Source organism: Leptosomus discolor, chromosome 5 (assembly GCF_034619465.1).
Source record: "Leptosomus discolor isolate bLepDis1 chromosome 5, bLepDis1.hap2, whole genome shotgun sequence".
In the NCBI taxonomy this organism is placed as follows: Eukaryota; Metazoa; Chordata; class Aves; order Leptosomiformes; family Leptosomidae; genus Leptosomus; species Leptosomus discolor.
Window position 1 is genome coordinate 35,456,151 of NC_141395.1, and position 15,054 is coordinate 35,471,204.

Sequence of the window (15,054 nt, forward strand, 5' to 3'; positions counted from 1 at the left end):
TGGGCATAGATCCACTGCACCCGAGAATGATGTACTCAGCTGTCACTCTGCTTAAACACTTCCAAGTTCCACAGGTTGAAACATCCTTCTCATTTACAAAAGTAATGAGGAAGGGAAGAGATGATTTTTCTTTAATTTAGAGAAAAACATAGTTTATACATAGTTGTTAAATAAAAATACCATGATAGAGATCTAAAAGAACTTAATACTGTTACTGTGTGCACATGTAATGTACAGTTATACGAATTACGTACACATATAAAAAAATGCATAGTGCAAACACACTTCTGTATCCATAAGATGTGTTTGATTATTTTTAATAATCAGATTTTCAGCTCTTGGTATCACTCCCTTATCCTTTCAAAACCACATTTTTTTTTAAACTATGTGTGACAGCAAGATTCTGATTATGAAATTCATACCCAAGAATTTCCCTTTCCATATGTCAATTTTCCCTTATCCTTCCTTAATGTTCATTGATTTGTTTCATTGTTATTTCCAGAGGTGTGATCCTGCTGCCTTACAGTGAAGAGGACAGCTTGAATGAGGATCAGAAAAGGACTGTCTTTCCCGTATTTTTGCACTGCTGGTTAGAAAAGATTCTGTTTTCAGGACAGCTGCTCTTTTCTGAAGCAGAGACTTTTCTCAGCGACCAATTTTCCACACTGAGAATACTCACCTTTCCCTATTTTACTCAACAATATTGGTGAAAATCATGGTAATTTAAAATGTGTAACAAAACGACCGACATAATTTTACAGAAATAAAATAGATTTCTCCGCATTTTTCCAAGGCTGTCATTCAGTTATTCTACAGTAGATGGCACCATTTAACAGAAAGAAAAGAGAAAAATATTGAAGACTTATGGATATAATGACATTTATATTTGCTTTTAACTTTATGGACATTGTTAAATGAATTAAGAAATAAGCTAGGAACTCTGCAATGAAAATTGTTGTGGCCTTTGGCAAATGAAAATATTAAATAGGTTTCCAAAGGAAACTTACATCTGGGAAGATTTAGTCTATCCAAGACACCCCCTCTGTGCTCAGATGTAGATCTGTGTGTCAGCATGTTATGACATAATGCGTTTTGCATTGCTCATAAAGATTAACCGTTTCCTCCAAAATCCTTTGGAAAGCTGATTTGTGCTAAAGCACTAGCAAGTAACATATAGGAATAATAAGGTTATAAAAAAGCTGACTTGCCTACTTCTAGACTTGCAGTAAAACAGTCAAATACTTGCCTTAGCCAGCTTTTCTTATTGATTCCTAAACATGCATATTAGGCTCAGATTTTAAAAAAAAAATATTAGAACTCAACAGTATTTGCCTATGGTAATGCAAAATCTTATTCTTCTTCCCAAAGCCCTAAATACAGTGGCTATACAGCATTTTGCTTCTATGGCACTTATTGCAATCGTTTGTTGGAAGCTGTGTCAATCTCTGATTCATTGTACAAAACATTAAAGTTTAATACATGAAAACCTGAATAACTTTGCATTTATGCTCTTTACTGAGCATTCACATTTTTAAAGATTTTGATGTGAGTAACATTTCCCTGGGCCAGCCTAAAAGGTGAAGAAAAGAAAAGAAGGCAACAGAATCTCTGTCATATGTTGGTTTCGAATTATTTCCCATTTTCTAAGCAGACTAGCAGCTGTATGTAAACAGACCAATAGGGAAAGCTGAAAAGAAAATCACTGTTTAGTCTCAAAGGGCCTATAAGTGTGGTACATAAAAGAGCACAGATATGTACAGGGGAAAACAAATATGGTTGTTGTAGGCCTGAAGGATGACAGATGTCATACGGGATATAACCCAAATTTCACTGAGGTAAATGGGAATTTGTTATCAAGTGCTATGACCTGAGAAGCTGAGCTGTTTTGTAATTGCTTTTGTGTTTGCATTTGTGCAAGCGCCGTGATCATGATTCAACCACATTTATATGGCAAAAGGAAAAACTCTCCTAATAGTAACCTCAAAACCCACATGCTTTTCCACTTCGGACAAAACAAATGTCCAGCTATTGCATTAATAACAGAATCACAGATCTCATTTGCAGAGATGTGACTCGATGGTTAGAAATTAAAGAACATCTTGATCTTATCTGGTTCTGCCTCAGAAAGGGCAGTAGTCCACGCAGAAATGACTCACGATCCTCCAGCAGCCGCTCAATGATGGCTTGGGAAGCAAAACTGAGGAGCTTTGATCTGCAAGAATCTGATTACAAACACAATGAGTCAAGCAGTTTTTGCTGTTCTTTAAAGTGAATCTGGTAAAGGCTAAAGCACTGAGATGAAGGAGGCCTTGCCTCTTAACTTTGAATGCAAGCTACGAAGGGTCTTTCTACTGCTTTTTATGGACTTTCAACTGTAAAAAGCCTGTGCTTCCTTACTCTGATCTGGTTTTGGTCATTTGCTTTACAGGATGATTACTTCAAAAAGTGTTTTTAAATTTCTTCTATAGTAAACACATCTATTTATTGTGTATTCCAGCACTGTTTTGTACATTGTTTAGCCAAAAGGACAAAGTAGAAAGGAGGGATATTGTTAATTTTCAATGGAAATGCTATAATTTTCCCCTAGACTGGAGTAGATGGAGGAATCCATTTCAGCCTCTGCAGCATTGCTGCTTTCCATTTACTTAGCAGAAAAGAATGCCACAGCGTCTACCTTGAAGCAAATGGTTTGGACTCTCTGTCTGGTATTATGATGATGTTTATAAGAAAAACAAACATACTCATTCCATCCTGTAATCAGTAACGGAAACAAATGGACTCTCATAATGAGCTATCTGGTTGCTGAGGCAGAATGGCATGATTTGTCCGCATGTTCTCCTGTCAGGTAAGTGCTGAATACTTGAAAAATCTGAAATAGCATCTGTGTCAGAGGATTCAGGGAAAGAGGTGGAAATATAACAAATGAAATGGTTTAACAAGATTTTTTTTTCAACTGCAAGGCCTACAGACATTTTCTCAGCTGGAATTATCTTAAAACAACCAGCTAATTAATTGCATCCATTTCACATAGTGCATGAGGACATAAGGCCCAATTTGGGTGTACCTACCTATTAGGACATTTTCTGATTTAATAGTACTGATGTAAGGCTTGTCCACCATGTGTTTGGAGGCACCAGGAATGTAATCTCAATTGATAAAACACTTAAATGTAGGTTGCGAGAAATCAGAGTGTGTCCATCGTAAAAATCCTTTCCTGCTCTGTGTCCTGTAGGAGGAAGAATTTCTATCCAGTGGAATGGAAAAGAGGTATGAATGAATGGTTCCCAGATTTCCCAAGTTTCACACCAAGAAGGACAGCTATATTCTGTGCTTTCAGACCGAAATCAAAGCTTTCTTACTTCTAGGGATGCTCGTCTGCCAAAAAAAGCTGGTGTTTGAACAGTTCTGCCACTGCGCCCGTCCCAGATGTTTTCCTCTTTAGTCAGATGCAGAGCAAGAAAAAGAAAGCAGCATAAAAGAATGCTGGTTAATCATAATACCGTACTTGTCTGTCAGAGGTATTGTGGAAAGGAGACGCACTGTTTTACTGTCATTGTGTAGAAGAGGCTGGATTCTCAGACAAAGGATCTTCATGTCAGGTAGCCAAACTGTCCTTGCTCTGAGGCTCACCCCACCTGTCTTTCAGATTATAAAATGGAAGAAAAACCTGAGGGCTACACTGATACAAACAAGTATTTTCATTTTAAACAAATTGTTGCTTGTTCCCTTCATTTGTCTTTATAAGCTCCAAATGCTGCAACATTTCTGCAGCTTTTAGAAATATCAGGATTAGAAAATACCCTTATGGCATATTTGCTACCAAGTACAACACAAAATGCCTCAATTTTCCTTGCAGATAATTGGCTTTTTCCTAATCTTTCAATGTGTGATTTATGTTAAGAACTCTAATCTTTCTCTTTCATCTTCAGAGAGCTATTGTTCTTCTCAAAGGTAATATGGTCTGAAGTGGCTGAATCTGTCACATTGTTCTGTCTCAACATTTATGTTTCACAAATTACTCTATTCAGGCACATATGTTGACGTCCTTGAATGATGATGTTCATGCAACTTCTAAAGGTCATCCTACTACATAAGCGTTGCTTTGAAATAGGGACCAGTGATATCCCATCAGCAATATTGTTACACAACAGCCCCACTGGCTTCAGCTGGTGTCCGGCATGAAAAACAATGGCAGAAGAGTTTTCTTGTTTCAAAACTGCTAACATGAAAACAAAGTGCAAGGAGGTTTTTTTTTGTTTGTGTAGTTGGTAGGGGTTGTTTTTGGCAGGACTGCCATTTCAAACTGAGTCATATGAGGGGCAGGGTATAGCAGACTGCTGTATATCTGTCACCTCACTTCTTTTTTGGCGTTGCCCAGAGAATTGTTTTACTTGTTTCTGATCTTACAAAAGTCATTTTAAGAAAAACACCTGATGGTTATACTCCTTTGGTTATTAGCTATTCCTCAACAACATCATGGCCTAAATTGTTTTTTGTAAGGGAGGAAGAGATTCCTGAACGAACATCTCTATTAGGATGTTATTCTGGGATTTTCTCTCCAAAGTCCACTCTCAACAGGTTGACTCTGTAACTCAATTATATTTATACTTCTGTCTTTTTGGTAGAGATAGACGTCTTTTGCTATAAACTACAGAATGTGTATCATTCATTCCTGGTTAAGAGTAAACGCTGCCTGATAAGAACCTCCCTTGATTTGTTACCGTTTAATGAGGGCAACTGTTTGCATTAGAGCAGAACATGCAGTAAGCAATAATTTCATCTTAATTCACTGCATTCAATGCCTTTTAGAGGGACCATTGCATAATTTTTCAGTCACTCTTCCAATTATTGTTAAAACGCCTATGAGATTTTTCCATCCCCTCCATTCTTACATTACAATATTTTTTGGCACATCACCTTCTGTGCCATTTGGTGTCACTCTAAAAATAAGCAGCAGGCTGCAATCACTTTATTTGAGTCTATTTGGTTGTAGTGCTGGCATAAATTCTCACTACTCTGCAGTAATCTGATTTTAGTGTGCTGCTTGTCTTTAGAGTGAATGATGCCAAACGGCACAAGACTTGTGTCTTAAACCAAGCAGAAACTGACATAAACTCAAGGTCCGATGTGATAAGTGATGATTTTATCGATTTATCAGTTGCTTTAAACATACATCCTGCCCACTCCTTGAGCAGTCATTGAAGACTTCTACAGTCAGAGTTCAAGAGTGTGAACACTTGAACACTTCCAATTTTATCCCATAGGAGGCTGGCCTAACATATTTCTAAATAAAAGCAATAGCTTCCTGCCTAACATTATTAGAATCAATTAAATGAAAAAATTTACCAAAGTCCAGCACAGCATTTTGTCAGAACTTTCAAAAAAAAAAAAAACCAAAACAAACCCAAACCCAAAAACCCCCAAAACCACAAGGTATATCTTAAAGACATACTTCTGCATTTCTGATTTTAGCTAGGACCAGGAATAGTTTATAACATTGGAGCGGTCTTTGCAACATTTCTTGCAGTAGGTCTGTCCTGGCAAGAATAAAGAAAAACTGGAAAAGTCATTGTCTACAAGCAGGTTTCCCAGACTGTACAACCAGTCTCACAGAGCCAAAGCATCTGAAAGTGAGATTCAGCTTCTGAGCTGCTAAGTGAAAGGGAACCATTGGAAACTTGTAATTGTGACAGCTTGCTCTATGTAGCACCTTGAGTAAAACACTAAACTATAACTACTTAGTTCAGGATACTTTAAGCTTCTCACAAGATAAAACCCAAAGGCGGTGTGGGAAAAAAAAAAAACCACGATTTTTGTTTTTCGTTGCCTAACTTTGTAATTAAAACAATTTTTATCAGGTGTTTAAAGCTTCACGTGGGACGTGATCTTCTCTTTCCCTTTAGCTCAGTGAGAGGGCTAACAATTTTATGCAATGCTATTTCTGTGGTTTGCCTTGGAAGAAATCAGCTTGATCCAATGCTTCTCTCCAGAGAATGAAACAGCTGGGAAATGTTACAATGCAGTATAGTACATATGGTAATGTAATCTATATTTTCAGATACACTGAACAAAATCAGCCCCAATGTAACTCCATGGCCATAGTGAATTTACATCAGAGATGAGTAAAGCAGCAGGGGGTCAAATTCTACATTAACATAATTCCCTGCACGATTTTATTGATTTCCCGGTAATTTCAGAAGTTGGAAGTAAATGAAGGGTCTGGTTTTTGTATTTCGTATTACAGTGATGGATTAAAGAACTCTGGCATATTGTCTAAAGAAAAGAATCATATCTTTGGCTGCCAATGAATTAAAGGTATTTGTAACTCAGAAGGTCAGGGGGGACTCTGAATGCATAGAGCATCATTAACCTGGTTTCATCTGCAAAACAGTTTGTATTCATTCACTCCTTGTTCCAGTTTGTACTAACTCACTCCACATCCATTTTGGACAGTTTGTTGGATACAGATGGCAGTATTTGAAATTCTTCTTAATCTGCCTCATAGAGAATATTAAATGGCTATTTGTACACTGGATACAACGTTCTTATTGTCAACTTCCTAAGGCTGCTAAAGTGAATATTGTGAGGGTTTTCTCAGGGTACCAAAGACAGCTTACTTTATTTTGGGGCCATTCTGAAGTATCAAGTTCTATGCCTATTTTTCAAGCATGAAGACCTAAGGATCTTCTTAACTAATTCCCTCGTCAGGTAAAAAGCCATACTTTCGGTGCGGTGAAGGTCTTGCAAGCACAGAGCTGACTTTTTATTCATATCAGAGGCCAGAAGCATTGCTACTGAAGTGGCAGCCTGAAGCCTGGCACACATTTACCTCTCCCTGCTCTGTGCAGCAACAGTGCCTGCTGGCACAGGGTGAGGATAAACAGCTACACATAGCAGAGGAGGGCTAGAACATCTTCGGCAGACACAGCCAGATACACCAGAGTTTATCTGCTGGAGTCCTTAAAAGGTATGAGTGGAAGACCCTAAGCCAGAAGAAACCTGACAAACGAAGAGGGTCTGTACTTATTTGTAATTCTTCACTGACAGACTTTTACAACACTCTCTCTCTGCAGTTGCTGTAACAGGAAAAGAATCAGTTGGACTTGAATGCCTCTTGTCTTCCCTTTTTCTTTTTTTTTCCCCAACCATATTTATGCTATTCTGCTCATACAAAAAACAGGGATCTACAAAGAGGACCACCCTGCCAACGACTAAGCCACCAACAGACTTAGAATATTGTGCAAAGAATCTTTGAAATGTCTGGGCGGATTTCAATTACACTTTTCAAAGATTTGCAATTCCCACTACATAGCCTATTGTTGGCTTTCACTGGGACATTCTTCTCTTAAACAGCTGGCACAGAATGATTACTGCTGTGTAGGGAAACAAGCAAATACCATACAGTAGATTCAAAGCCAACAACAGAAAAAATACACATTTTTTTGAAAGAGCCTCTCATGAACATAGAATATTTTCCAAGATAATATGCATTCTATTTTCACTGCTTATAGCTGAAGAAAAGCGTGGGGGATGTAGTTCATTCTCCTTTGATGCTCAGCGTGTCTCTTACAGTGAACATCAAAGGAGCCATGAGAGATGCTTCCCATATTTTCCATTAGCTATGTTTGGGTGAACACTTGTTTCTCTCATGTCTGTTTGAAAAAGGAGCTGCAAATTATGCTCTTGCCTCTTCTCCTAAAAGAAAATGGAAAGAAAGAAAAGTGAAGAAGCAGCACAAAGGGAAACAATAGAGGAAAATAGATGTTTGCAGCAGACAGCCTGCTAACGCATTGACTGGTCACTGAGTGTGAATTGCAGGGAATTTCAGTGGGAACTAATTATGTCCAGAAGTGTTCCAAGAACTGCCAGTATCAAATTGCTGTGGGAAACAATTCCTAGACACAGATCACACTGTCATATCTACTGCTGCAAACATGCACAGGATGCTCCTGCGATGCTACCGTGCTTCACAGTGCTGGAGCTGGGAACTAAGCGGTGCCTGAAGCCATCATAGCAGCCCACAGAAGTTTTGTCTGTGGAAGGAAATCTTTTGTTGCCTGACAGAAGAGCAGAGGAACCTGTGCCACCCTCCAGGGCAGGATGCACAGTGACTGAAAGAGAAAACCAGCAGCAGAAGGGGATGAGTCTCCTGCGGCTGTGTATAGCTTTGTGTTATGCTGAAGGCCATTCTGGTACAAACTCAGCTAAAGTTTTAAATTTACAAGTCACATGCCTCACTTCTTGAGAGTCATTTGGATGCCCTTTTAGCTGCAAGACAGGGTCTAGGCTTTCAAAATAGTGAAATGTATATCTTTCCATTATCATCACATTCTTCCTGTTCAATGTCCTGTGCACACTTTCTCCTCCCTCGCAGACATCTCTTCACAGAGTACTTGTGTGAATCAAAGCAAACTAAAAATGTTCAGACACTGTTAAAGGAGATAACCATTTTCATCCTCATTCTGAGAGTTCATGTTCAAATGAAGGGTTTGACGTAAATGAGGGAAAATGGAAGTAGTCTCTTAGCTAATCTGAAAGGAATCTCTTCTGCTGTACTTTCACTAAACAAAGCTAGAAGTCCCAGGGCTGAAGTTTATTCAAACTAAAGCCAACAAATGGTTGTTGTTGGAGGGGGTTATATCATGTTTTCCATTGTCATTTTGACATGAAACAGGCAGAGGCTTCCACCTCGCAAACTCAGAGACGAGAAGATCGTCTCTGAAGTGAAAATAAATAAATGAAGTGGTTGGAAGCAGGTTAGGTTTTCTCAAAGTAAAATGGAGAGAATCTTTCCTATGAAACAGATGAGAAAAAATATGACTGCTTGAAAATATAAAGGAAAAATATATTTTACTATGGCTGTGCATGAAAGATGTATTGCTCTACAGACTATGATGTAACTCATTCCTCCTTGCACCTTTCCAGTATTTAAGATAGGATAAGCACACCTCTCTATCTCTGTCATACTTACAGAAGAGACTTTCTGACTCCTGTAATATGTAATTTTTTAACTGCCTGTGGACATTACCAGTTCATTAGCCACAGCCAGGAGCAATGTAAGGGTTAATCTTTGAAGTTGTTACACAGTCTCAAAGAAATTTGAGAAATATTAAGGGTATAGTCCATATATACAAATACAGGAACCTTATTTCCCTGAAACACAAAGTGTCTGACTGTGCTGAATGGAGAAGGATCAGGAAATTCTGTGGGAATCCCTTATAAATTTTTCCGGGGACAAAGCATCAAAGAACAAAGCATCATGTGATCCTGCACATCAAAAGATTCAATGGAAGAAAGAAAATCCATTGAGGAGTAGATGTCCTGCAGCAGTAACTATGCCTAAACACTGGGGCCCGTATCTAGTAGCAGCATGGCCATGGGGAGCCAGTTGCAGTGAGTCACCATACAGCACCTATGTAATAGAGATAACATCACTGTGAGCAGCACAGCCCCAAACAGCCTTCTCTCCAGGAGGAATCCACTGGATCCCCTGGGCTGGAGATGGGTAGCATGCTGAGGGCTAAGGGCTGCAAGGTTCTTCTGCACCATCCGTGCTCAACAGCCTGACCTGAAGGTACAGAAGCAAAATAACACTTCTTGCATTACTCCTGGAGAAGGAATCACATTTGTGTCCAGTTCTCCTTTTGTACAGGGTATGTTATCATGGGTATATCAAAGGAGGGATAGGCTGGTAAAGTATTACAGCTGGTAAAATGATGACACAAAAATTTTTGTTCCATTTTGGGTTGAAGGTTATCATCTGCCAAAAGCCAAAGTTGGAATGTCTCAAAACCGTAGACGTACAGGTGGTAACCACTGAACTCTAGACCATGTTAAAGTTGTGCAAGCTGTGATTTACCAAGCTGCCAAAAGGAGAATGAACTAACGGTTGTCATGTTGAATCAGAAAAGATTATACCTTTTGCAAGTTTGAGTTTTATTTTTTTGGGTGTTGCCAATATTAGATCAAATTCTACACCATCACACTGAATTTCTGCAATGATGTAGGAATCCTATCCAGTTACTTCAAGACCGAAAAAACCCATTTTGTTAACAACGTATCTTTGCCATTGCTAAAAATTTTCCTTTTCTTAGTTGAGATATTTTGCCTAGTTTCTTAAACAAGCATGACTAAAGGACAGCATAATCTGGACTATTCACGGACATGACCATTGCACTAATTTCCACTTCTGTGAGTTTTGATGAATTATTACTTCAAATCAACAAATTAAAACCTGCAGTTGTTACAGCAGCTGTGGCTTGTGCTCTTCTCCAGACTACTAACCTACCATAAAACACATCAAGAGTAATATAGTTTTCATGGTGCCTGCTAGGCCGGGAAAGCACTCTTTGTTATTGTTTCACCCTACTGGTAGGCTAAGTCTTTCAACTCTGAAGAGGTTGTTTTTAATCCAAAATGAGAAATGACAGTCTGCATCATTTCTGTAACTGACCTAAAGAATACTTTCTCAATTACGAAGCCAGGTATGTCGCATTTTCTGCACATTTCTGATTAAAACAAGGTTTGAACAACATTAGCACATGACTGGGACAATGACTAATAGATCTGTGTCAGTCTGGTTTATCAGCCAGTCTGTGAAACAAAAAAGTTATTATAATTCATTCCTTTCTTTCTCTTGAATAGCAGTAATTAAAACTAACATCCAGCTGTTGTGTAACACTGGCATCGGCTGTGATTTTGCCAGTTACACCTCAAAACTTTGACAGAAGCTGGAAAAGGAAATAGGATCTGCTTGTAATCTGCAGCTCTAAGGCAGGAGATGTAATGATTCTGACTGAGGCATCAACAGTAATATTCATGCCAGAGACAACACCCTTTACCTCTGCCTTTTCCCCCTTTAATAAAGCAGTGGATGTTTCCAACTCCACCTCCTCTTCTAAAAAATCAGTCTGTGTGGATTTGGTCTCAAATCAAAATCAAATCTGGAAAATAATGAAAGGAATATATAATGGTCTCATTTTCCTAAGGCTAATGTCTTCCAGGGATGTGTGATCTAAAATGTGTTTATGAAATTTGTCATATTTCCAAGAACACATATATAATGTTTAGAGGGGGTGGACTCCCCAGGCCTTCACATAGCATGATTTTTCCAGACCAGAAAGGAATGTTTCAATTTTACTGAGCATAAACTTGCCTGCTGTGTGCTTGGTAAAAAAACAGTTAGGAAAAATGGAAGAAGAGCAGAAGACCCCTGATCTTTCATACCTTCACATAGTCCAGGTTAATTATGGTGGTATAATTATCTGTTGGCACACAGACATGCATCATCTGGTTTTACCTTCAAAACTTAGAAGGGTAACTTTCCTGTGTTACCAAAACCTTTGAGGAAAGATGGTTCTGATTGTCATTAGCACTACCCTTAACCTAGCTAATTTATCAACAAAGAATGCATATGAGCAATGTAGCTAAGCAACAGCTAAGTACTAAGAATGTCAGTCTGGGTGTCTCACAAATACACTGCATCTGTGCAGTACCCATCTACTTCATTACCTATCTAGTCCCTTCCAATTAATAAAAGAAGAAAGCAAAATAGCTAAACCAAGCTCTTTACAAGTTTTCCTAAAATACCATCCTTCTTTTCTGGGGGATCAGAAGTGGGTGCTCAGCATAAAAAGTTCTTTGCATGCTGCCTCCTGAAGCCTGCATGTAATGGTTGTGCTTAATTTTAAAACTGTAGTTTGTGACTGAAAGTAATATGAAAGGTCAATAAGACTTCTCAGAGGTATTTTAGGATCCAGTCATTACCTCAGAAACCTGACCAAAACATCCAAGATAACACTTATATTACAAGGAAAACATTAAATTACAGTAGAGCAAAAAAAATATTTGGAATAATAATGAAAGGTTTCTGGCTGTGCTCTCACACTACTTTTAGAACAGTAGAGTTTTCCTAATAACCTCAATGAAGTTCCTCAAGGACTATGAGGTGTACATATGAGAAGTGTCACGCTCCAGGTGACTGAGATATGCTTTATCATCTCAGATGCAGCTGAAATAGGCCCAAATCCCTCTGTCCTCCCTTTTGACACTAATGTGAGTAGGGCTGTGCACGTGCTTCCTTTGTAGTCAGTGGAACCTGCTAAAAACCTTCGGTCTAGCTAAAATTTATTCTGTCTTCTGGAAGTAGCTGTCTTGATTGACTCTGCTAACTCAAGACCCAGAGCTTTTGAAAAGGTTCAGCCTGAGGCTGTACTCAAATCTCCATTTCTGGTTATTACAGCAAGACAAAGAAACACATAGCCCAGAGATACATCTGACTATCCTAAACTTAGTGTATACTGAGTGGTTTCCTTAATATCTTGCCAAGTCTTGTCTCCTGGCAGGCTTTCCCAAGGAAAATTTTATATTGACTTACATTTGATACTAACCATATAAACATTTTTCTTGACAAGAGAGAGCATTTTAGCATGTCTGGAAATTCTTTTTTGAATCATGGAAAATTTGGTTTCCCGGTACACCGCTGCAGCTCTAAGGCAGGATCAACTCCTTCAATTATTATTTTCTGAGAAAAGCTTATTCAAATGTGTGGAAAGGAACACTTCAGAGAGAGGACAGAATTCAACATTTTAAGGGATAACTAGTGTTTTAACAGTCTCTCTGTATAACCTCATCCCTGTAAGTAGTATGGAAGTTAGCCCAGTAAGGAAATGTTACTACACCATGAAAAAGGAATGTGGCAGAGAAGTGAGAATACTCCCTCACACTTCCTTTGTATATTGCTCTTCTCCACAAAATTTACCATTTCTTGAGTCAAATATGTGTTGCACCTCAGAAAAGTCCAGAGGTATGACCAGAGTGAGGGAGTGATTCCTGGCACTCAGAGGGGATTTGGGTTTTGGTATAAATAAAACTGATGTTTCTTCTTTTTATATTGGATGGTCCCTTAGTCCTTATCCATCTGAAGATATATACATATATAAAAATATACATAATGCATATTAAATATATGCAATATGTATAGTATTTGCTTCTGTAAGCAGAGAAAACTCACAGCATGTGTTAACTCAAATTTTGTATTTTCTTCACTGAGGATTACTGAAGAGACAGTTTATTTACTGGAAAAAACAGAAATGGAAATGCATCAGTTCAGAGTATATTACGCTTATTCTCTACAGAACATCTTTAAATGCATGTTTTGTTTGTTTTGTTTTGTTTTGTTTTTTTTAAGATACTTTACAAGGCTTAGCCTGTGTCTGTGAGTAGTGAGGGAGGCTGGTATTTGGGTTTGCTGCTGTTGCAGATGATGTTACCTGTTTTGCTCATGCATGGAGCCCTCTGAGCTCCAACTGCTCCACTGCCAACAGCCTGCTGGTGGACTCACAATCACCTCCTTGGCAGAGGTGCCTTTCCAGGTGTACTGAGGCAGATAGATTTGCCATGAAATGGCTAAAGTAATTGTTTTCATGATTTGTATCACACAGTGCAGGATAGGGTGTGGTTTTAAAGACATTTGGCTTTCCTTCACTGCACTACAGTTTGTCCTCTGCTTATCAAGTTATTTGTAAAGTTATTCACTGCCTCAGTGCACGAATAAATACATTGCAGATCTTTTATATTTACAAGAAAGAAAAATGTTTTATCTTAAGGAAGGTCTGGTTTACAATGTCTGGCAAGCACGAACAGAGCACATCCAAAAAAGGTCAGCTGGACTTGTGGAATGTCATCTGTTTAACTTAAATACTCATACCACACTTATCTTCACTCTGAGTTGAATTATTGTGTACAAAGTACTTTTTTTCCTCTCTAAATTTCACATTCATTCATTTTTTGGTGTTCTCGCTCTCTGTAAACATGCACACATGTACTTGCACAGACTCCCAGATACTATCAGCTGCTAATCAGTCTCGTGAGGGACTGAAAGAGCCTGCAGATGCACAATTCGAACCATTTCAGCTGAGGGAATTAATTTACCCTCCTGCTTTACGTCAAAGTAAAAACTCATAAGCTGACATGTTTTCATATATTGCTCTTAAAAACTGTTTCATCAAAACAGGTTAGAATTTTAAGCCTGTCTTCTGCACAAAATTGTTTAAACAACCCCCCATGCTGCCAGTGGAAAACATGAAAGTACAAAGGAGAACTCGAAATAAAAAAGCTGGAAGAAAAGACTTACTGCTTGTGACAAATAACTTCCAGGCAGCACAGAGCTAACAGTTAAAATGTTATTCCAAGAGTTAAAAGAAATAGTTTAAAAACTCTCTGATGTCTGTAATAGGAAAAACAAGTAAGAACAAGAACAAATGCGGCTAAGGCAGACAGCACTGTGCAGTCCTTTTAACCACAGAAGAAAGCAAAGCAAAGAGAAACCTTTGAGATGGTAGTACAAACTCCTCCAGCTTTCAGCTTCAGCACTAAATATCTGACTGCTGCATTAGTGAAGGAAAAGTCTTCTGGTGAAGATTTGTGAACACGCATTTCTTGTAAGCTATTAAAATCATTGGTGAAAATAAAAATAAAAACATTAAATCATAAGAAGCTTGAATTACTCACCGTCTTGTTGTGCCAAAATAACTGGGGGTTGAAACACGGCAAGAATGAGCAAAGTTACCTTTTGCACAAAGCTCGTCATGTCTAAATATTAGACATGAGACTCTCTGTGCAAAAATAAAAATGAGGGGAGAAGAAAATTCTATTCAAAATAGCAACATCGGTTGTTCCCTGCCCTTCCAGCACAGGGCCATGTACAGAACTCAGCCACAAGCATTCCCCAGCTTTGGCCTTAAATAGGAAAAAAATTGGCTTACTTTACTTTTCCACCCCCTTTACTGAAACATGAGAAGAAGACCCATCCCCTAACAGTAAATGAATGATTAATATTTCTCTTGGCTTTACAGAAGAATAAAATCAACTAAATAATATACACAGCAAATCTGGAACTTTTGTGTGTGTACAAAATGCACACTGCGACTATATGAATAGTTAGTGTGTTCTGTGAGATATATGTATGTGAAAAAAAGAAGTCCTGTGGTAAAGCGTTTTTTCATGTTGATTAGGAGTCAATGGGTACAGCCCAAAGAGTATTTTTAGTTCTTA

At 38.4% G+C, this 15,054-nt stretch overlaps 1 protein-coding gene across 1 annotated transcript in view; it reads right to left on the reverse strand.

Moving 5' to 3' along the window:
* The window catches only part of COL3A1 (collagen type III alpha 1 chain), a 51,321-nt gene extending 36,731 nt beyond the window's left edge, over positions 1-14,590 (reverse strand). The window contains exon 1 of the mRNA XM_086465520.1: positions 14,512-14,590. Within this exon, the coding sequence (XP_086321646.1) occupies positions 14,512-14,590 (79 nt within the window). The remainder of the gene's footprint in view (positions 1-14,511) is intronic.
* Positions 14,591-15,054: the final 464 nt, after the last annotated feature.